The sequence below is a fragment of the Rhinopithecus bieti genome, unplaced genomic scaffold, assembly GCF_001698545.2.
Source record: "Rhinopithecus bieti isolate Rb0 unplaced genomic scaffold, ASM169854v2 scaffold_56975, whole genome shotgun sequence".
Lineage (NCBI taxonomy): Eukaryota > Metazoa > Chordata > Mammalia > Primates > Cercopithecidae > Rhinopithecus > Rhinopithecus bieti.
Window position 1 is genome coordinate 376956 of NW_016823127.1, and position 16279 is coordinate 393234.

General features: G+C 49.0%; 1 protein-coding gene across 3 annotated transcripts in view; it reads right to left on the reverse strand.

Annotated features, from left to right (window-relative positions):
• Positions 1–13119, reverse strand: part of GTPBP1 (GTP binding protein 1) — a 29293-nt gene extending 16174 nt beyond the window's left edge. Inside the window, exons 1-4 of one of the 3 annotated variants that reach the window (XM_017861277.1) lie at positions 12115–13119; positions 9314–9425; positions 1849–2029; positions 601–949 (exon numbers count right to left, since the gene is read on the reverse strand). In XM_017861277.1, coding sequence (XP_017716766.1) covers positions 601–949; positions 1849–2029; positions 9314–9425; positions 12115–12306 — 834 coding nt within the window. In that variant the 5' untranslated portion in view covers positions 12307–13119. Of the gene's footprint in view, positions 1–600; positions 950–1848; positions 2030–9313; positions 9426–11506; positions 11688–12114 lie in introns of those variants that run through there. The other 2 variants (XM_017861278.1, XM_017861279.1) reach the window with 2 other exon arrangements.
• Positions 13120–16279: the final 3160 nt, after the last annotated feature.

Genomic DNA, 16279 nt, shown 5'->3' on the forward strand with positions numbered 1-16279 from the left:
TAATCACACTTGACCCTAAGCTTTTTGGGAGCCTCTGGACAGTCCTGTTCATTGCTGTATCATCAGACCTCACACAGTACCAGACACACAGGAGCCTCTCAACAAGGGCTGTGCACTGGCCTATCCTCCTCCCAGGCTCCAGGAGGCCACCTTTCAGGGCCTCTCGAATGTGGCCTGTGCCTCCTATGGCTGTCTTCTCCATTTCTTCCCCAGGCCTCCCCCTCTGAAGGTACTACCTACCTGGTGTCACCTCCTCAAAGTAGCCCAATCCTCTGCAGAAAACATTTCTGAAGGTAACAAGTAAGCCCCAGGAGAAACCCTCCTCTATGCCTCTGCAAAAAATAAGACAGGTCTTCAAGGGTACCTGGTTTTTACCAAGAGGATCCCTTCCCTAGCCTAATGTATGGGAGAGATCAAGGTTCAAGCCTTGAGAAGACCATTACTCAGAGGACTGGGCACCCCTGCAAAACTTGCCAGCCTCACCCGATGTTAAAGCCCCACACCAACAGGCCTCAGTCTCAGAACAATTTCAGATTTGGACATAACCAGACCCATGCAGCCCTGCTGAAGCCTCTCCTCCTTGGGGCGCCTCCCACTCACCATGAGCATGCAGAAGTCAGGCAGATGGCCTGTCATGCCGAAGACAGTGGTTTTCAGGTACTTCTCATGACCAGCCAAGTCGATGAAGGTAATGACTTTAGTGGACTTCTCACAAATCTTGGTCCACTCCAGGCTGCCGCCGTGGCTGTCAGGCTTGTTCACTACATTGCCTTCACTGTCAAAGCCCAGAATGTCGTTGCCCACGCTGCTGGTGCGACCAGATTCAATTTCATGTTTGTGGCGGAAGAGTTTCTGGCGGGCAAAACCTCGGCCATTGTCCAGCTCCCCATGTGTCAGGACCCCCAGAAGCGTGCTTTTGCCGGCATCCACGTTGCCCACCACTGCTACCCTGCATGTAGATGAACCCATACATCTGTGTGAGAGTTAGTGCGTGAGTGAAGTGGAGTGACCACTCACAACCCCAGGAACTGGATCCGCAAGTCCAGGCTTGCCCTGATCCCCTCCGGCTCACAGCTCCTCCTTGAGCAGGAGGAGCACAGTGGGAAGGTTCCTGGAGCTGCTGCTGAAGAGTCATCAGAAGGGTCCAGACTCCCACAGCAGCTATCTCCCTTAACTCCCACTAGCTTGTGGGTGCTGCCAGGAAGAGCCGCAAGGCTACCAGAGGCACAAAAGGCTCTTCTCCATGATCCTGGTTTCCAGACTCACAGGCTGAAGGGAAAAGAAACAAACCCACAGAGAATGGCCACAGAATGTACGGCTGGCCTCTCTCGTGCTCCTTCCAAAGGGACAGGGAAGTGCAAAATTAGAGCAAGAAGCCACCACGTCCCCGGACACCCGGACACTTCTTTCCGCTCCTCAGGAGGGGAAAGGATGGAGCTGACATGCTGAGTGCCACAGGCTCAGTCACCAACTTCGGGAAGAATGGGGACCCTGGCTGGGCGCGGTGGCTTATGCCTGTAATCCCAGCACTTTGGGAGGCCGAGGCGGGTGGATCACGAGGTCAGGAGATCGAGACCATCCTGGCGAACACGGTGAAACCCCGTCTCTACTAAAATACAAAAAATTAGCCGGGCGTGGTGGCAGGCGCCTGTAGTCCCAGCTACTTGGGAGGCTGAGGCAGGAGAATGGCATGAACCTAGGAGGCAGAGGTTGCAGTGAGCCGAGATTGCGCCACTGCACTCCACACTCGGTGACAGAGCGAGACTCTGTCTAATTAAAAAAAAAAGAAAGAAAGAAAGAAAAAGAAAAAAAGAATGGGTACCCCAAACCGTCCTGAGACCTCCTCACCTGACCTCCAGGAAGTCATTGTCTCCTACTCGTTTCCGGACCAGGTAATCACGCACACGGCCCCCAGCTTCTTGCCGTTCCCGCAGAAGGATGACATCGGCCTCTATCTGTTCCGCCATGCTCTTCACTGTGGCGTAGGAGGCCTCCATGTCAGCTTCACTCAGCCCATACTCAGTCCCATCTGGTGACAAGAGCCCAGACATCAGCAGGAGAGAGAGTCCTGACCAACCAGCATGCCAACCAGCCAGCCAGGAACCCCACCTAACAAAGGCCACCACCCCCTGACCCCAGCACTGCAGAGGAACAGGGGTCATCTCTACCTGAGAGAAAACCTGGGCACACACCAAGTTAAAACATGACAGTGCCACAGACCTCCTCATCAAGCAGAGCATTCGCTAATTCATTCAACAACAGTCACTGAGGCTCTCCCAGGTTTTATGCCAAGCCTCATGCTGGGTACTAGGACTACAGGTGCCCCTAGCGAGCTCACAGCCCAGTGGGGGAGGCAGACAGGAAATTAATTAATTGCAATACAGCTCGAGTGCTGCACTCTAGGACTGTGCGAACAGAACATAAAGCACTGCCTGGGGAAGCCGAGGACAGTTTTGCAGAGGACTGACGCCAAGCTAGGTCAACAAGTGCTGGGCCTGCAGAAGGAGGAAGGACATCCTAGCCAGAGGAACAAAGCGTGGCGTGGCAGATCATGGCACGTTCAGGGACCAGGAAGCAGCTCAGTGTGTTGGGGAGCAGGATGGGTGACATGGAGTGGCGGGAGACCACGAGAGGTGGAAGCGGCACAACAGACGGACAGCAGCGGCACAACAGACGGACAGCAGCGACACACCTTCTGCACCAGGCAGTGAGACACCCATGGGCTAAGGCAGGGGAGTAACATGATCAGATGGCTGTGGGTTAAAAAGATCTCCTGGGTAGCAGTGCCGAGTATGCACCAGCAAGTGAGAGACCAGTAAGGGGGAGTCCAGTTAGGAAGTAATTCTAATAATGCAGGCAAGAGATGATGACGACAGAAAGATGGAGGAAAATGGGGGAGGAACTCAGAAACATTTTAGAGATAAGATTTTTAACTGAGGTGGCTCAGGTGACATGTCCAGCAAGCAGCTGGAGAAATGAGTTTGAGCTAAGGACAAGGAAGGGAATCAGACAGAAGGCAGGACCAACTGACGAAACAGTTATTGAGCTCCTACTATATGACAACCTGTCAGCTGCTTTCCATGAGGTGTTGAATTTAATTTCCACAATCACTCCCTCAGCCTTTCCCAGCTGTCCTGTCTCCAAGTGCCCCTGTTCCTTCCCTAGCTGGCTAACCCCTTCAGCATGTGTGACTCTCTTCCCCCGCACCAAGTATTCTCCTTGTCTCTTCTCCTCCTCCCACTCCAAACAAGCTCCTAAACTAAGGAAAGGAAAACCACCCCCTTTCCCTTGCCCCTGCTTATCTGCAAAGCTACCATCTCCTGTTTTTCCTTTCACCATCAAACATCTCGAGAGTCATCAACGCATGTTGACTGTACTACCCCACCATCTACTCACTGGGAATCTGCCCGCTACAGAAGAAACCGCAGTTGTCACATGCCACCAGCGGCCTTTTTTTTTTTTTTTTTTTGAGATGGAGTCTCGCTCTGTCACCCAGGCTGGAGTGTAGTGGCACAATCTTTGCTCACTGCAACCTTTGCCTCCCGGGTTCAAGCGATTCTCCTGCCTCAGCCTCCCAGGTAGCTGGGATTACAGGAGCCCGCCACCATGCCCGGCTAAGTTTTGTATTTTCAGTAGAGACAGGGTTTCACCATGTTGGCCAGGCTGGTCTCGAACTCCTGACCTCAAGTGATCCGCCTACCTCGGCCTCCCAAAGTGCTGGGATTACAGGCGTGAGTCATCATGTCCGGCCCACCAGTGGCCTTCTAAACTCTCTAGCTAATGCCCTCTTCTTGATTCCCACAGCATTCGATACTGCTGGCCACTCTGCCTTTCCCTCTTGAAGCACTTCCCTCTTGCCCTGCTTGCGCATCACCTGACCTCTCCTGATGTTCCTCCCCACCCCTGTCCCCCGGCTCCTGTCTCCTGAATGCCAGTCTTTTCCAGTAGTCTGTCAGTGGCCCTGTTCTGTTTCCTCCAAACTTTCCCCTTGGCCATCTTGTTCTATGGCTTCAGGTGTCATTTTGAAAACTATACAAACACTCATTCCTAACACCATCCTATGCCCAGAACTCCAGACTGAATTTCCAATTGCCTGGATGATAACACCTAGAAGTCTGATATCCAAACTCAACACCCACCCCAACCCTCTTTTAAACAGCACAAACACTAACAATGTTAATAAAGCATTTTATTTCTCACTGTAATCTTATGAGGTGGGCATTACTGTTCCCTTTTAACAGTGGGGTAAAAAGAACCTAGGGAGATCTCAGAGCTGGGAGGGGCCATGAGTTCAGGTCTTCAGATTCCAAACCTAGAGCCTTTTCCTCTAGAGCAAGGGTTCCTCTTACCGCCTGACCAGTTCCTTCTTTATTTCTGACAATGACAATACCACCTCTCTAGCCACCAGTCTCCTCAGTCCAGTCCTCCTGATTCTAGCATTTTACCTTGCCTCCTTCCCTGATGTCTGCCCTTTTTGCCAATCCACAGCCACCAACCTGATTCAAGTTCTTATTCTACCTGAACCACCACAACAGACTCTTAACTTTTGTCTTTACAAATTCAGTCTATTCCCTCCAACCAACCCCTTAAGGTCCTAAATAAAGCACAGCTCTGATGCTGTCACTTCAAGTCAAAGCCTCTGAACGGCTCCCCAGGCCCAGCTGCTTAACAGCCTCCCCATTTGTGCCGTACTCCCTCCTCACTCTCCCCTTGTAAGCTCTGTCCCAGTGCAAGCGGCCCCATCACACACACAGCACTCCCCTTCCTTGTGCTGGGGTTCTCTGCAGGGTCCTAGCTCTACACCTTTGCTCATGATTTCCTATCCTGGAAGCCTAACAGTGCATCTCCTCCTGGCAAAATCCTACTCATTCTGCCCACAAACGTCTGTGTCTCCCTTACATTTGCAAAGTACTGCCTTGTGCAACAGTGTTTTGGATACACATCCTCCCCTCCCCGCACAATACATAAGCATCTTGAAAACAAGCAACATACCGCAACAATTTCCTGATGCCCCACAACCAATGCCTTTCCTACATCAAGTCCTCAAATGTTTGTAAAATGTAAAACAAATGAACAAAGAGGGAGCGGTTGGGAAGAGGAGTTTCTAAATGCATGGCCAAGTGAGCTGTGAAAGCCTTCCGGGTTAGAGAAGGGCTTGCTGGGAGTGTTCCTGAGAAGGCTGGCGAAATTCTATTCAATCTCCCCTGCCCCTGTTCTTTCAGGTCCTGCTCTGCACCAAGGGCTATCACCAATGTCACCTTGTCCATCAGGGCTCTCGGTCAGTCACATTACCCGTCTCCAGCATGCATCACATTCCTCACTCTGTGGAAGTGGAGACAAAGGTGGAGGAGAAAAGCTGCAGAGGTCCAATTACTAAAGGCCACATATTCAGCCATGCCAGACGCTAATCAGATTTCCATCCTGCTGGCTCAGTTACCTTTCTTATATGTATTTTCCTTTTCTACAGGCTGCAAAGACTCCCTAGACTTTCAGAATGAAAGTCTAACCTCTGTGGCCTGGCATTTAAGGACCCTGAGAATCTGAGCCCTGCCTTCCTCTGCCCAGCCTCTCCTCCTACCACGCAGTACCTCATACTCTCCACTCATCCCACTGGATTACTTCTGGTCCACTATATACTCCTGTCTCCAATGCCTCCACGCCTTTGTGAGAATGGTTTCCTCTGCCCATTCACTATTCCCTCCATCCACCTGGAAAATTCCTACTCATTCTTTAGAATCAATTAAAGGGGCAGCTCCTCTTCACAGCCTTTCCTGACTCTTCCACAAAGACTTAGTACTCCTCGGCTAGGTGTGGTGTCTCACATCTGTAATCCCAGCACTTCGGGAGCCTGAGGTGGGGCGGATCACCTGAGGTCAGGAGTTCGAGACCAGCCTAGGCAACATGGTAAAACCCCGTCCCTACTAAAAATACAAAAATTAGCCAGGCGTGGTGGCGGGCACCTGTAGTCCCAGCTACTCGGGAGGCTGAGGTGGGAGAACTGCTTGAACCCAGCAGGCAGAGGTTGCAGTGAGATCGCACCAATGCACTCCAGTCTGGACGACAGAGAGAAACTCTGTCTCAAAAATCATAATCATAATCATAATAATTTTAAAAGACTTAATACTCCTCCTAGGTCCCCTGAACTTTTATTTTTTTTTTTATTGTTTTTCTTTGGAGACAGTGTCTCACTCTGTCACCATCTCAGCTTACTGCAACCTCCACCTCCCGGGTTCAAGTGATTCTTGTGCCTTAGCCTCCTGAGTAGCTGGGATTGCAGCAGTGCACCACCATGCCCAGCTAAATTTTTGCATTTTTAGTAGAGATGGGGTTTCACTATGTTGGCCGGGCTGGCCTTAAACTCCTGACCTCAAGTGATTGGCCCACCTTGGCCTCCCAAGGTGCTGGCATTATAGGCATGAGCCTTCTTTTTGAAAGAAATCTCACGATAAATCAACTACAACCTGGGACCCTTAAAACAATTATTACTGCAACTACTAATACTAGCTAACACTTATGTAATGCTTACTATTCCCGATGATCTCCTCGAATTCTCATTTAATCTTCACTACTACACCATGGGAGAGATTCTATTATTATCCCCATTTTAAGACAAGGAAAAGATTCAGTAGGCAAATCCAGGCCTGCCAGACTCCAGATCCTATAGATTAGGCCAGACTGTCCCCTTTTAAAATAACAACATTAAGAATGTATATTTAAAGAGCACATTCCTCTATACTGGTTATAATTTTTAAATGTCTCATTTCTCTATGCAAAATTTCTCTGAGGTAGGATGAGGAAGGTGTCATTATTCCCATTTTACAGAGAAAGGACGTGATAAACAGAGGTGAAGCAGCAAGGGAATCACTGATGAAACTGACTCCTTGGGGGCCCTGTATCTGGGTTCATCTTCTGTTTAATGTTCAACTTGTTTAACTAGTTATGATCTCTTTCTATTTGTAAATAATTCCAGCAGGAGGAGTCACTATGAATCTAATGGCATCCACCTGGTGGATTCAAGGATGACGCTTGGGTATACAGATGTGTTAATAAATGTCTGACATCTTACGCTTTGCCATGGGTGGGTTAATTAGTTGTGAGTTGTCAAAGCATGGTAAAATTCACTGAGTCCACATAAAAGGATGAGGGAAAAGGGGAGTCTTAAGAATCTGGGTCTTCAGCCGGGCGCGGTGGCTCAAGCCTGTAATCCCAGCACTTTGGGAGGCCGAGACGGGCGGATCACGAGGTCAGGAGATCGAGACCATCCTGGCTAACACGGTGAAACCCCGTCTCTACTAAAAAATACAAAAAACTAGCCGGGCGAGGTGGCGGGTGCCTGTAGTCCCAGCTACTCGGGAGGCTGAGGCAGGAGAATGGCGTAAACCCAGGAGGCGGAGCTTGCAGTGAGCTGAGATCCGTGGCCACTGCACTCCAGCCCGGGCGACAGAGCGAGACTCTGTCTCAAAAAAAAAAAAAAAAAAAAAAAAATCTGGGTCTTCAAAGAACAGACTCAACACTTGTCAAAATTGACCTATATGTGGTTTCTGAAATTCTACAATCATTAAGTGATCTTTGAGTGGTTCATCTTATTAGAGCAGACCAGATGTGTACCTGACATCAAAGCTTCAACAGGCTACCAATGATCTCCTACTTAACAAATGGAGTGTTTTTTCTTTTGAACCTGGCACTCATTGCTGCCTCTGTAGCACTTGATAATGCTAATCAACTCTCTCCCTTTCTTGATGTGCAACCTCTTAGTTTGCCTATCTCTCTGACCATGCCCTTCCTTTAGGTGGTAAGACCCGCATCTAGGGAGGTAGCAGCAAGGATGGGAAGGAAAGAACAGATATGAAAGATATTTCAAAGGAAGGCACAGCTGCATCTGGAGAGCAAATCCTTCTTCCTTATGTCACTCTTACATTTCCAAATACTGTTTCCCATGGAGATTATTTGTGTCTATGCCTTCTTTCCTCCTTGGGGCAGGGACCAGATTTTAAGTTTCCAAAAGAGCTTTGCAACAGTCGCAAGCCTTAGAAGATACTTAATAGATATGTGTCAAATAGTTTAAGAATGATTTTGAGATTTCTTCAGTCTTCAACTCAAACTACAAAAGAATTATTACCTGGCTTTACAAAGCCTACATTCAGCAAAGAAAAGTGTTTCTTTAATGATGCATCCAGGCCCACCTGGACTTCCTGCAAAGATGGCAGAGACAAGTGCTGGTATGGGCTGAATCCTAATCGTTAACAACCCCAGTTGTCATTTCAGCAAAGATAATCCCATAATGAAGACGAAGGTAAGCGGGTCTTGTATTGAAGTTGCCAACTAGGAGCAACGAGGGGAAAAAAACCCTAATATACTCTGGGATTGTTGTAAGGGCTGCCTTCCTCTAAAATAGTAGGTTCTGTTACAAGGAATAAGCAGCTTGGAGAACAATAACTAGTCCCTTTCAGAATGGTTACAAGCCTATGTGTCTGATGACCTCTGTTATCCCAGCTATCCAGACTAAATGGTCAGTATGGTCTGGGGCAAGGAGCCTGACTGAAGAGAGGAATTCTGGGCATCTTTTCTGTGCTGACACCAAGAAGAATCACAGAGTCCTCAGCTAAGCAGAAAATAAGTAACAATGGGATCTGTAAACAGAGCTTGGAAGGGAAGACCTCTAGCAGCCCAGGAATAAGCTTAATTCTAGACCTAACTATGGCTTGCCCTATTACCTTAGACAAGAAGTTCCTTTGCTTTGTGCTTCATTTCCTCTTATGCAAATGGAGAGTACTGGAGGCAAGAAGGAAGCATCTGTAAAACTGCTTGGAAAGTGAATCTTTCAAGTCAACCATATCATAGCCACTAAGGTCAGAATTAACATTCGCTTTGTACTTTCATGTACTCCAAACAGTTCGGCAGACACTAAAGAATCACTATAACTAAGACACATAAGCAGAAAAGTTCAGAGGGGAAAATGTGCTCTAAATAATTTTTACTTTTTTTGAGACGGAGTTTCGCTCTTGTCACCTAGGCTGGAGCACAATGGTGTGATCTTGGCTCACTGCAAACTCCACCTTCCAGGTTCAAGCAATTCTCCTGCCTCAGCCTCCCGAGTAGCTGGGATTACAGGCGCCCGCCACCACGCTCGGCTAACTTTTTGTATTTTTAGTAGAGATGGGGTTTCACCATGTTGGCCAGGCTGGTCTCAAACTCCTGACCTCAGGTGATCCACTCATCTTGGCCTCCCAAAGTGCTGGGATTACAGGCGGCAGGGCCACCGTGCCCGGCCCAATAATTTTTTAAAATAAAGTGAAAGGAAAACTATGCTCACCTGATCCCTGCCCAATGACATATATGGTCTCTCCGCATCCCTCGTCCATCCTCTCCCACATCTGCCGAAGTAGGCTGTCATACTGCTCTGAAGTAGGGCTCACTAGAACCAGCTAGAAAAGAAACCAACAGCCTTAGGACCACACTTGCTAGAAGAGCACCACAGCCAAAGCCGATCAATATAGCCTAACCAAAGATCCTGACTGAAACCCACAGTACCCTCATCTGAAAAAGCTGCACAGCCCCTTCATGCCCTCTCTGCTTCTCCTGAAGTAGCCTTTGAGCCTCAGGCCTTATATGAGCCAAATGATATACTAAAATGGGTATGTCTGAGCCATAACCCATGGTAAAGAGAGCACAAGCAGCCTGTCTCCTGCTGCTTAACAGGAGGGGCAGGACCCGAGTGACTGAGAATATGGCACTGTGGATAGAAAGCACAGTGCTTTCCACCTACATGCCAAAGTCTTCTACCTGCAGTTGACATCTGGAAGCCCACAGGACATTTACCTCATAAACCTCCATGCTCTCCACCCACAGGCCAGTGGCTCCCAGGATAACAAAAGAATTCTGTTCTATCTTCTTAGCTATATTGAATATTTGGGAATGAAAACTGCCTGCAAGACTCATCTTCATCAACAAAACACCATCACTATTACCACTACGAGGAGTATTACCACCATCATTTTGCCAATGTCTGCCAATAACATTCAAGTATCAACCACTTATTTGGGGAAGCCATTTGGCAATCAGACCCCATTCTCTAACTACTCCTGTGTGACCTTGGACAAAGAATTTAACCCCTCTGAGTTTCAGTTTTTCAATCTATAAAACGGAGTTAATACTACCTGCATCCTAAGGCCACCGTAAACAGCAAATATAATAACATGTAAAGCATCTAGTCCACAGCTCAATAAATGTGAAACTACAAGCTTTTCTTCACCCAATCATTCCCAGAAAAACCTTATTGGATGAAACTAGCCACCACTATTCACTAAGTGTTTCTCCCTTTGGAAGCTCTCGGAGCCTTAGGTCTCCACATTTACTATTGTAAGGATATGAACCTTTAGCTTCTAATCTGTTCCTCTGGAATCAATCTATTCAATCCAACCCTTCTCTCCCTCCACGCCGTCACTTTTTCTTTTTGAGATCATCAATATTAATATACATAGGATTTTTTTTAATTGTGAGGACTTCCCCAGCTATGTGATGAAATAACACTTCTAGGAATATTAAATGAGCTGGTCAAGAAATGAAGGTACTACCGTCTTTGCAACTCTGCCCTGCAATTTCCTACCATGTTTCTTCAGCACCTTGACCATGTGTTGACACCCAGTTTGTTTGCTCTGGAGTCAGGTCCATAATCTTGTAACTTCCTGAGTTGACTCATCAGAGCTTGTAATTGTAACCTGGATGTTTCCTGGGTCGTTTACATCACCCTGGCCATCCCTCTCTCTAAGTTTGGCCATCCTCATTATGGCATTAAAGGCACAAGACAGGGACAACTTTGACAGGCTAGCTGGCTTCCATGTGCTCACCTGAGAATAGAAGGGCAAAGAGCAGTTGAAAATAACTTTCTTAGGTTGCAGGGAAAGTTCCTTCCAGTTTAGGACCAAGTTTCATGGAAATCTGCCACCATAAACTATAAAAAGTCACAAATATTTTCAAAGCTGGATAAAATGTCTATCGTAACTATCCTACAAATGTAAGTGGTGGTATTGGCGTTCTGTCTTTCACCTACTGCTATTTAATCTGCACAGGAAATCAGGAACTATCTCGTTCACTTCAAACATTTACTGAATCTCTAGTATGCATCAGGCACTATTAGGTGTCTTATTATATACTTCTAATTTTTACAACCCATCTGTACTTTCTTAAGATGAGGTGGTTGGAGAACTGAAAGGTTAAGAAACTTTCCAACGTCACAGAGCCTTTCGACGGTAGGGCAGGAAAGCGAACTCAGCCCTGTCTGACTCCCAACTTGGCATTCTTTCCCTAAGGAACGTTAAGCACTTTCAAAACACCAGTCACATCTTCTATTTACTTTTCTGTTCTTCACAATGTCAAGCCGTTGGCGAGTCCTTAATTCCTGCCTACCTTCTCGACAGCTCAGAAGACACGGTTTTAAACGTCCTTCACTGCTCTACTCATACAAGACGAGCTTCCACTCCCAGGATAGCGAGACTAAGGAGCCTACCCATCTTTCCATTTTGTTTCGGGTGGCCTCGAAAAGTAGACATTCTCGGGCATGCTCGTCCCCAGCTGGGCGACTACTTTCTGTTTCCTTTCCCGAGTCTGGGAAGAGACGCGGCTGCCACCCTGCCCTGCCTTTCGACTACCTGTCTTCGCGAGCGTATCGGCCCCCTGCCCGGGCCCCCTCGCCCTTCTGCTGTCCCGCGCGGTCCAGGGAGAGGAGATTCTAGGTCTCCGAATCCCCTCAAGCGGGACCCGAAGAACGGGGAGGGGCACTGAGCGGGGACAGGGACCGCGCGCAGCGCTGCCGGCATCGGGCACCCCCGTTCCACGTGGCAGAGCCGAGGGGTTACGATCTCGGCGGGAGGCTGGGCTGGCGACGCGGGGAGCCAAGGTGGGTGCGGGGACCATGGTGACGGCCCCTCGCGCCGCAAGCCCCAGCACGTCCCGGGGACCAGCAGGTGGGCGGGCTCGGCCCCTTCCTCCCATTCCACGCTCCCCGCCGAGAGGACGGCCGCTGGCCCCGCCGTCGCCCCGGAGACTGCTCGGCCCGGAGACTGCTCGGCCCGCCGCCCGCTCCCCTCAGCGCCCGCCGCCGCCGCCCGGGCCTACCTTGCTGGTGAGGTCCAGCTCTGGCTCGCCGTTGAGCGCCTCGCCGTCCTCGCTGCAGTCCGAGTCAAAGCCGCCGTGGAGTCTGGCGGCGGCCGCCGCGGCCCTGGCCGCCCCCGGGGAGCTGGGCTCGGGGGCGAACATAGAGGCCGGGACCGGCGAGTCCATCGCGGAGCGATTGCGCTCCGCCGCCATCTTTAATAACTTAGGCTAATTCGTAGCCGGCTTCCCTCCCTCCCCGGCTCATTTGACTAATCTATGCACAGAGCTCCGCCCCGCTCCTTATCGGAATAATTTATGCAAAACTTCTCCAGCCGCGTACTGGGTGACACGTATCTCTAGCTAAGAAACAGTCGACCAGGCCTCTCAGCCACCAATCCCTGCAGAGCTTTCAAGTACCTAATGAATAATTAATGAGGCCCAAACCCCAACAACAAATGTCTGAGACGTCACGCGCCCTGCTCCCAGCTTGGGAGGGGACAGTACCGAGTCCCTGCTACCCGCCCGAAGCCTTCCCGCCAACGGGAGCAGAGAAGAGTGTGACTGACACAGCAGCCATCCAATGAGGAGAGAAATACAAACAACGTTACTCGTCAACGCCCCTTCACTCTCCTTGTTTCCAGAGGCGGTGTTGAGCCTGCAAATCGTACTGCAAAACAGTAGGCGCTGTAAGCCTTCCGATGACGGACAAGGGCAGGACCCAATCGAGTCATAGAACAGGTCCCGCGCCTGGACCCGCTCACGGAGATAGTAAACTGCAAAATGAGCCTCCCACTCGATTCAGTGACTGAGGCAGTCGCTGGAACGCCGATGTCCAACGTGCTGGCATGCTCCAGGCAACTTTAATAGTAGGATCGATGCTGTACGTTCCAAGAGTTGTAATACTATAGCAGCCAGAGTGAGGCAATAATTAAATGCTGACCTTAGGGAGAATTCTACATTCACTGCCTTTGCGGAGACAATCACACGAACTAAAAACAGAGGCAAGCAGCTAAAATTAAAAGCCAAAAAAACAGCTCACCACTTTTGTGGTGAACTGCTAAACCGAGATCTAGGGTCTCATAAGGTAGTTTCCCATGGGTTATTTTTCCAGAGTCATCAGTTGTGAAAAGCCCCAACCCAAAATGCCATCAACACAAGTTTTAGTGTCTTGAATTCCTGTTTCAAAAGCCGGAAAACCCTAAGCCGTCATTGCTTGGCGAAATTAGGGATTAACCAACGTCTAATAACATCGGCCTTGGCCACTCGTCCCAGGCATCAAGCAAACAAGAGCATGTTTGAGAAGATAAGGAATCCAAGATTTAGGGTTTAAACCTAAACCCTAAATCTTTAGTGAGCAAGTGGCAGGATTGAAAATGGCTTTCAGTTTTGGGGATCTACCTGAGAAGAAAGAGTCTTCTTGTCCCTGTTTTCCACTACTATCAAGCCGTTTTTTTGTTTTTTGTTTTTTGTTTTTTTAATTTTATTTTGAGACGGAGTTTCGCTCTTGTTGCCCAGGCTGGAGTGCAGTGGCGCGATCTCCGGCTCACCGCAACCTCTGCCTCCTGGGTTCAAGCAAGTCTCCTGCCTCAGCCTCCTGAGCAGCTGGGATTACAGGCATGTGCCACCACACCCAGCTAATTCTGTATTTTTAGTAAAGACAGGGTTTCTTCATGTTGATCAGAGTGGTCTCGAACTCCCAACCTCTGGTGATCCGCCCGTCTCGGCCTCCCAAAGTGCTGGGATTACAGGCGTGAGTCACCACGCCCAGCTTACTATCAAGTCTTATTTGCACAAACACAGCTGGGAATCTTGGACAGGAAGTCATCTGAGTCCAATGGTCTTGATACTCTTCTTATGTGCTTTTTAATTTCTTCCTTGCCAAATTGCTCACCACCATCCTATATGGGCTAGGAGCAGTGGCTCACACCTGTAATCCCAGCACTTTGGGAGGCTGAGACGGGTGGATCACTGGAGGTCAGGATTTCGAGACCAGCCTGTCCAACATGGTGAAATGCTGTCTCTACCAAAAATACAAAAATTAGCTGGGCGTGGTGGCATGCGCCCGTAATCCCAGCTACTCTGGAGGCTGAGACAAGAGAATCCCTTGAACATGGGAGGGCAGAGGTTGCAGTGAGCCAAGATCACATGACTGCACTCAAGCTTGGGCAACAGAGTGAGATTCCGTCTCACAAACAAAACAAAGCAAAACAAAACAAAGTACTGGAGGCCTGAACTCATAACTGGCTTCTGAAGGAGAGGCACAGTCTTGTGGGACTGAGCCCTTAACCACTGGGATCTGACAGTATCTCCAGGTAGACAGTGTGAGACGAATTGAATTGAACCAGAGGACATCCAGCTGGTGTCCCCTGCAGAACTGATGGGTTGCTGGTGGGGAGAAATCCACACATTTTGGTGACCAGAAGTGTTGTGTTGTATGGAGAGTAGAAAATTTTAAGAAACAGACTTTGGCTTTTCCTATATGGCCCAGATTGATAGCATCTCACCAACTGGCTCTTCCAAAGAGTTCAAGTCGGCCGGGCGCGGTGGCTCATGCCTGTAATCTGAACACTTTGGGAGGCTAAGTGGCAGATCACTTGAAGTCCGGAGTTTGAGACCAGACTGACCAACATGGAGAAACCCCGTCTCTACTAAAAATACAAAATCAGCCGGGTGTGGTGGCACATGCCTGTAATCCCAGCTGCTCAGGAGGCTGAGGCAGAAGAATGGCTTGAACCCGGGAGGCAGAGGTTACAGTGAGCAGAGATTGAGTCATTGCACTCCAGCCGGGGCAACAAGAGCGAAGCTCCTCCGTCTCAAAAAAAAAAAAAAAAAAAAAAAAAGAGTTCAAGTCCAAAATGTGCTGACTGCTGATAGCGAACTAAAAAACATGCCCTTTGCACTATAGCCTTTACCCAGAAAAGAACTCTCAGAGCAGGTACTTTTGAATTGAACAGGGAACTCTATTATGACATTTTAGAGAAGGAATTCCTTACCCTACCCATCTACACGTCTTTCTAAAGAAAAGTTGGAGCCTAGGTTCAAATTCTGTATTCACTATATACTGGGTTCACATACCATATGTATGGGACCTTAAGCAAGTTAACTTCTCAGAGCTTGTTTTCTCCTTTGAATAAATAAAGTATCTAACAGGATTAAATCAGCTGCAAACGAACTAATATATGTAAAGCACTTAGAACAGTGATTGCTGCACAGCAAGCCCTCAAACTATTCATATGTAAATATAACCACAGCCGTGGGTAGCTTACAATTTTTTTTTTTTTTGAGACAGAGTCTCGCTCTGTCCTCAGGCTGGAGTGCAGTGGCAGGATCTCCGCTCACTGCAAGCTCCGCCTCCCGGGTTCACGCCATTCTCCTGCCTCAGCCTCCTGAGTAGCTGGGACTACAGGCGACCGCCACCATGCCTGGCTAATTTTTACAGGGGTGAGCCACCACACCGGGCCACAAAAATTTAAGGTAATTCAGAAGATGGCTGGACAGAGCCAGAGGGCTCCTCACCCTGTGGCAGGCACTCCAGCGTGTTAAATTATAATATTGAGTGTAATGGTGTTAAAACAGCCGCGTTTGGGCCGGGCCTGTAATCCCAACACTCTGGGAGGCTGAGGCGGGCGGATCACGAGGTCAGGAGATCAAGACCATCCTGGCTAACACGGTGAAACTCCGTCTCTACTAAAAATACAAAAAATTAGCCGGGCGTGGTGGTGGGCACCTGTAGTTCCAGCTACTCAGGAGGCTGAGGCAGGAGAATGGCGTGAACCCGGGAAGCGAAGCTTGCAGTGAGCTGAGATCGCGCCACTGCACTCCAGGTTGGGCAATGGAGTGAAACTCCACCTCAAAAAAAAAAAAAAAAAAAAGTCGCGTTTGCCAGGTGCGGTGGCTCACACCTGTAATCCTAACACTTTGAGAGGCTGAGACGGGCGGATCACTTGAGCCCAGGAAAGGTTCGAGACCAATTTGAGCAACGTGGTGAAACCCTATCTCTACAAAATAAAATAAAATGAGCCAGGTGTGGTGGTGTATGCCTATAGCCCCAGTTACTCAGCAGGCTGAGGCAGGAAGATCGCTTGAGCCCAGGAGGTCGAGGCTGCGGGTGAGCCGTGATCGCGCCACTGCACTCCAGCCTGGGAAACAGAGCAAGACCCTGTCTCAAAAATAAATAAAACTTTAG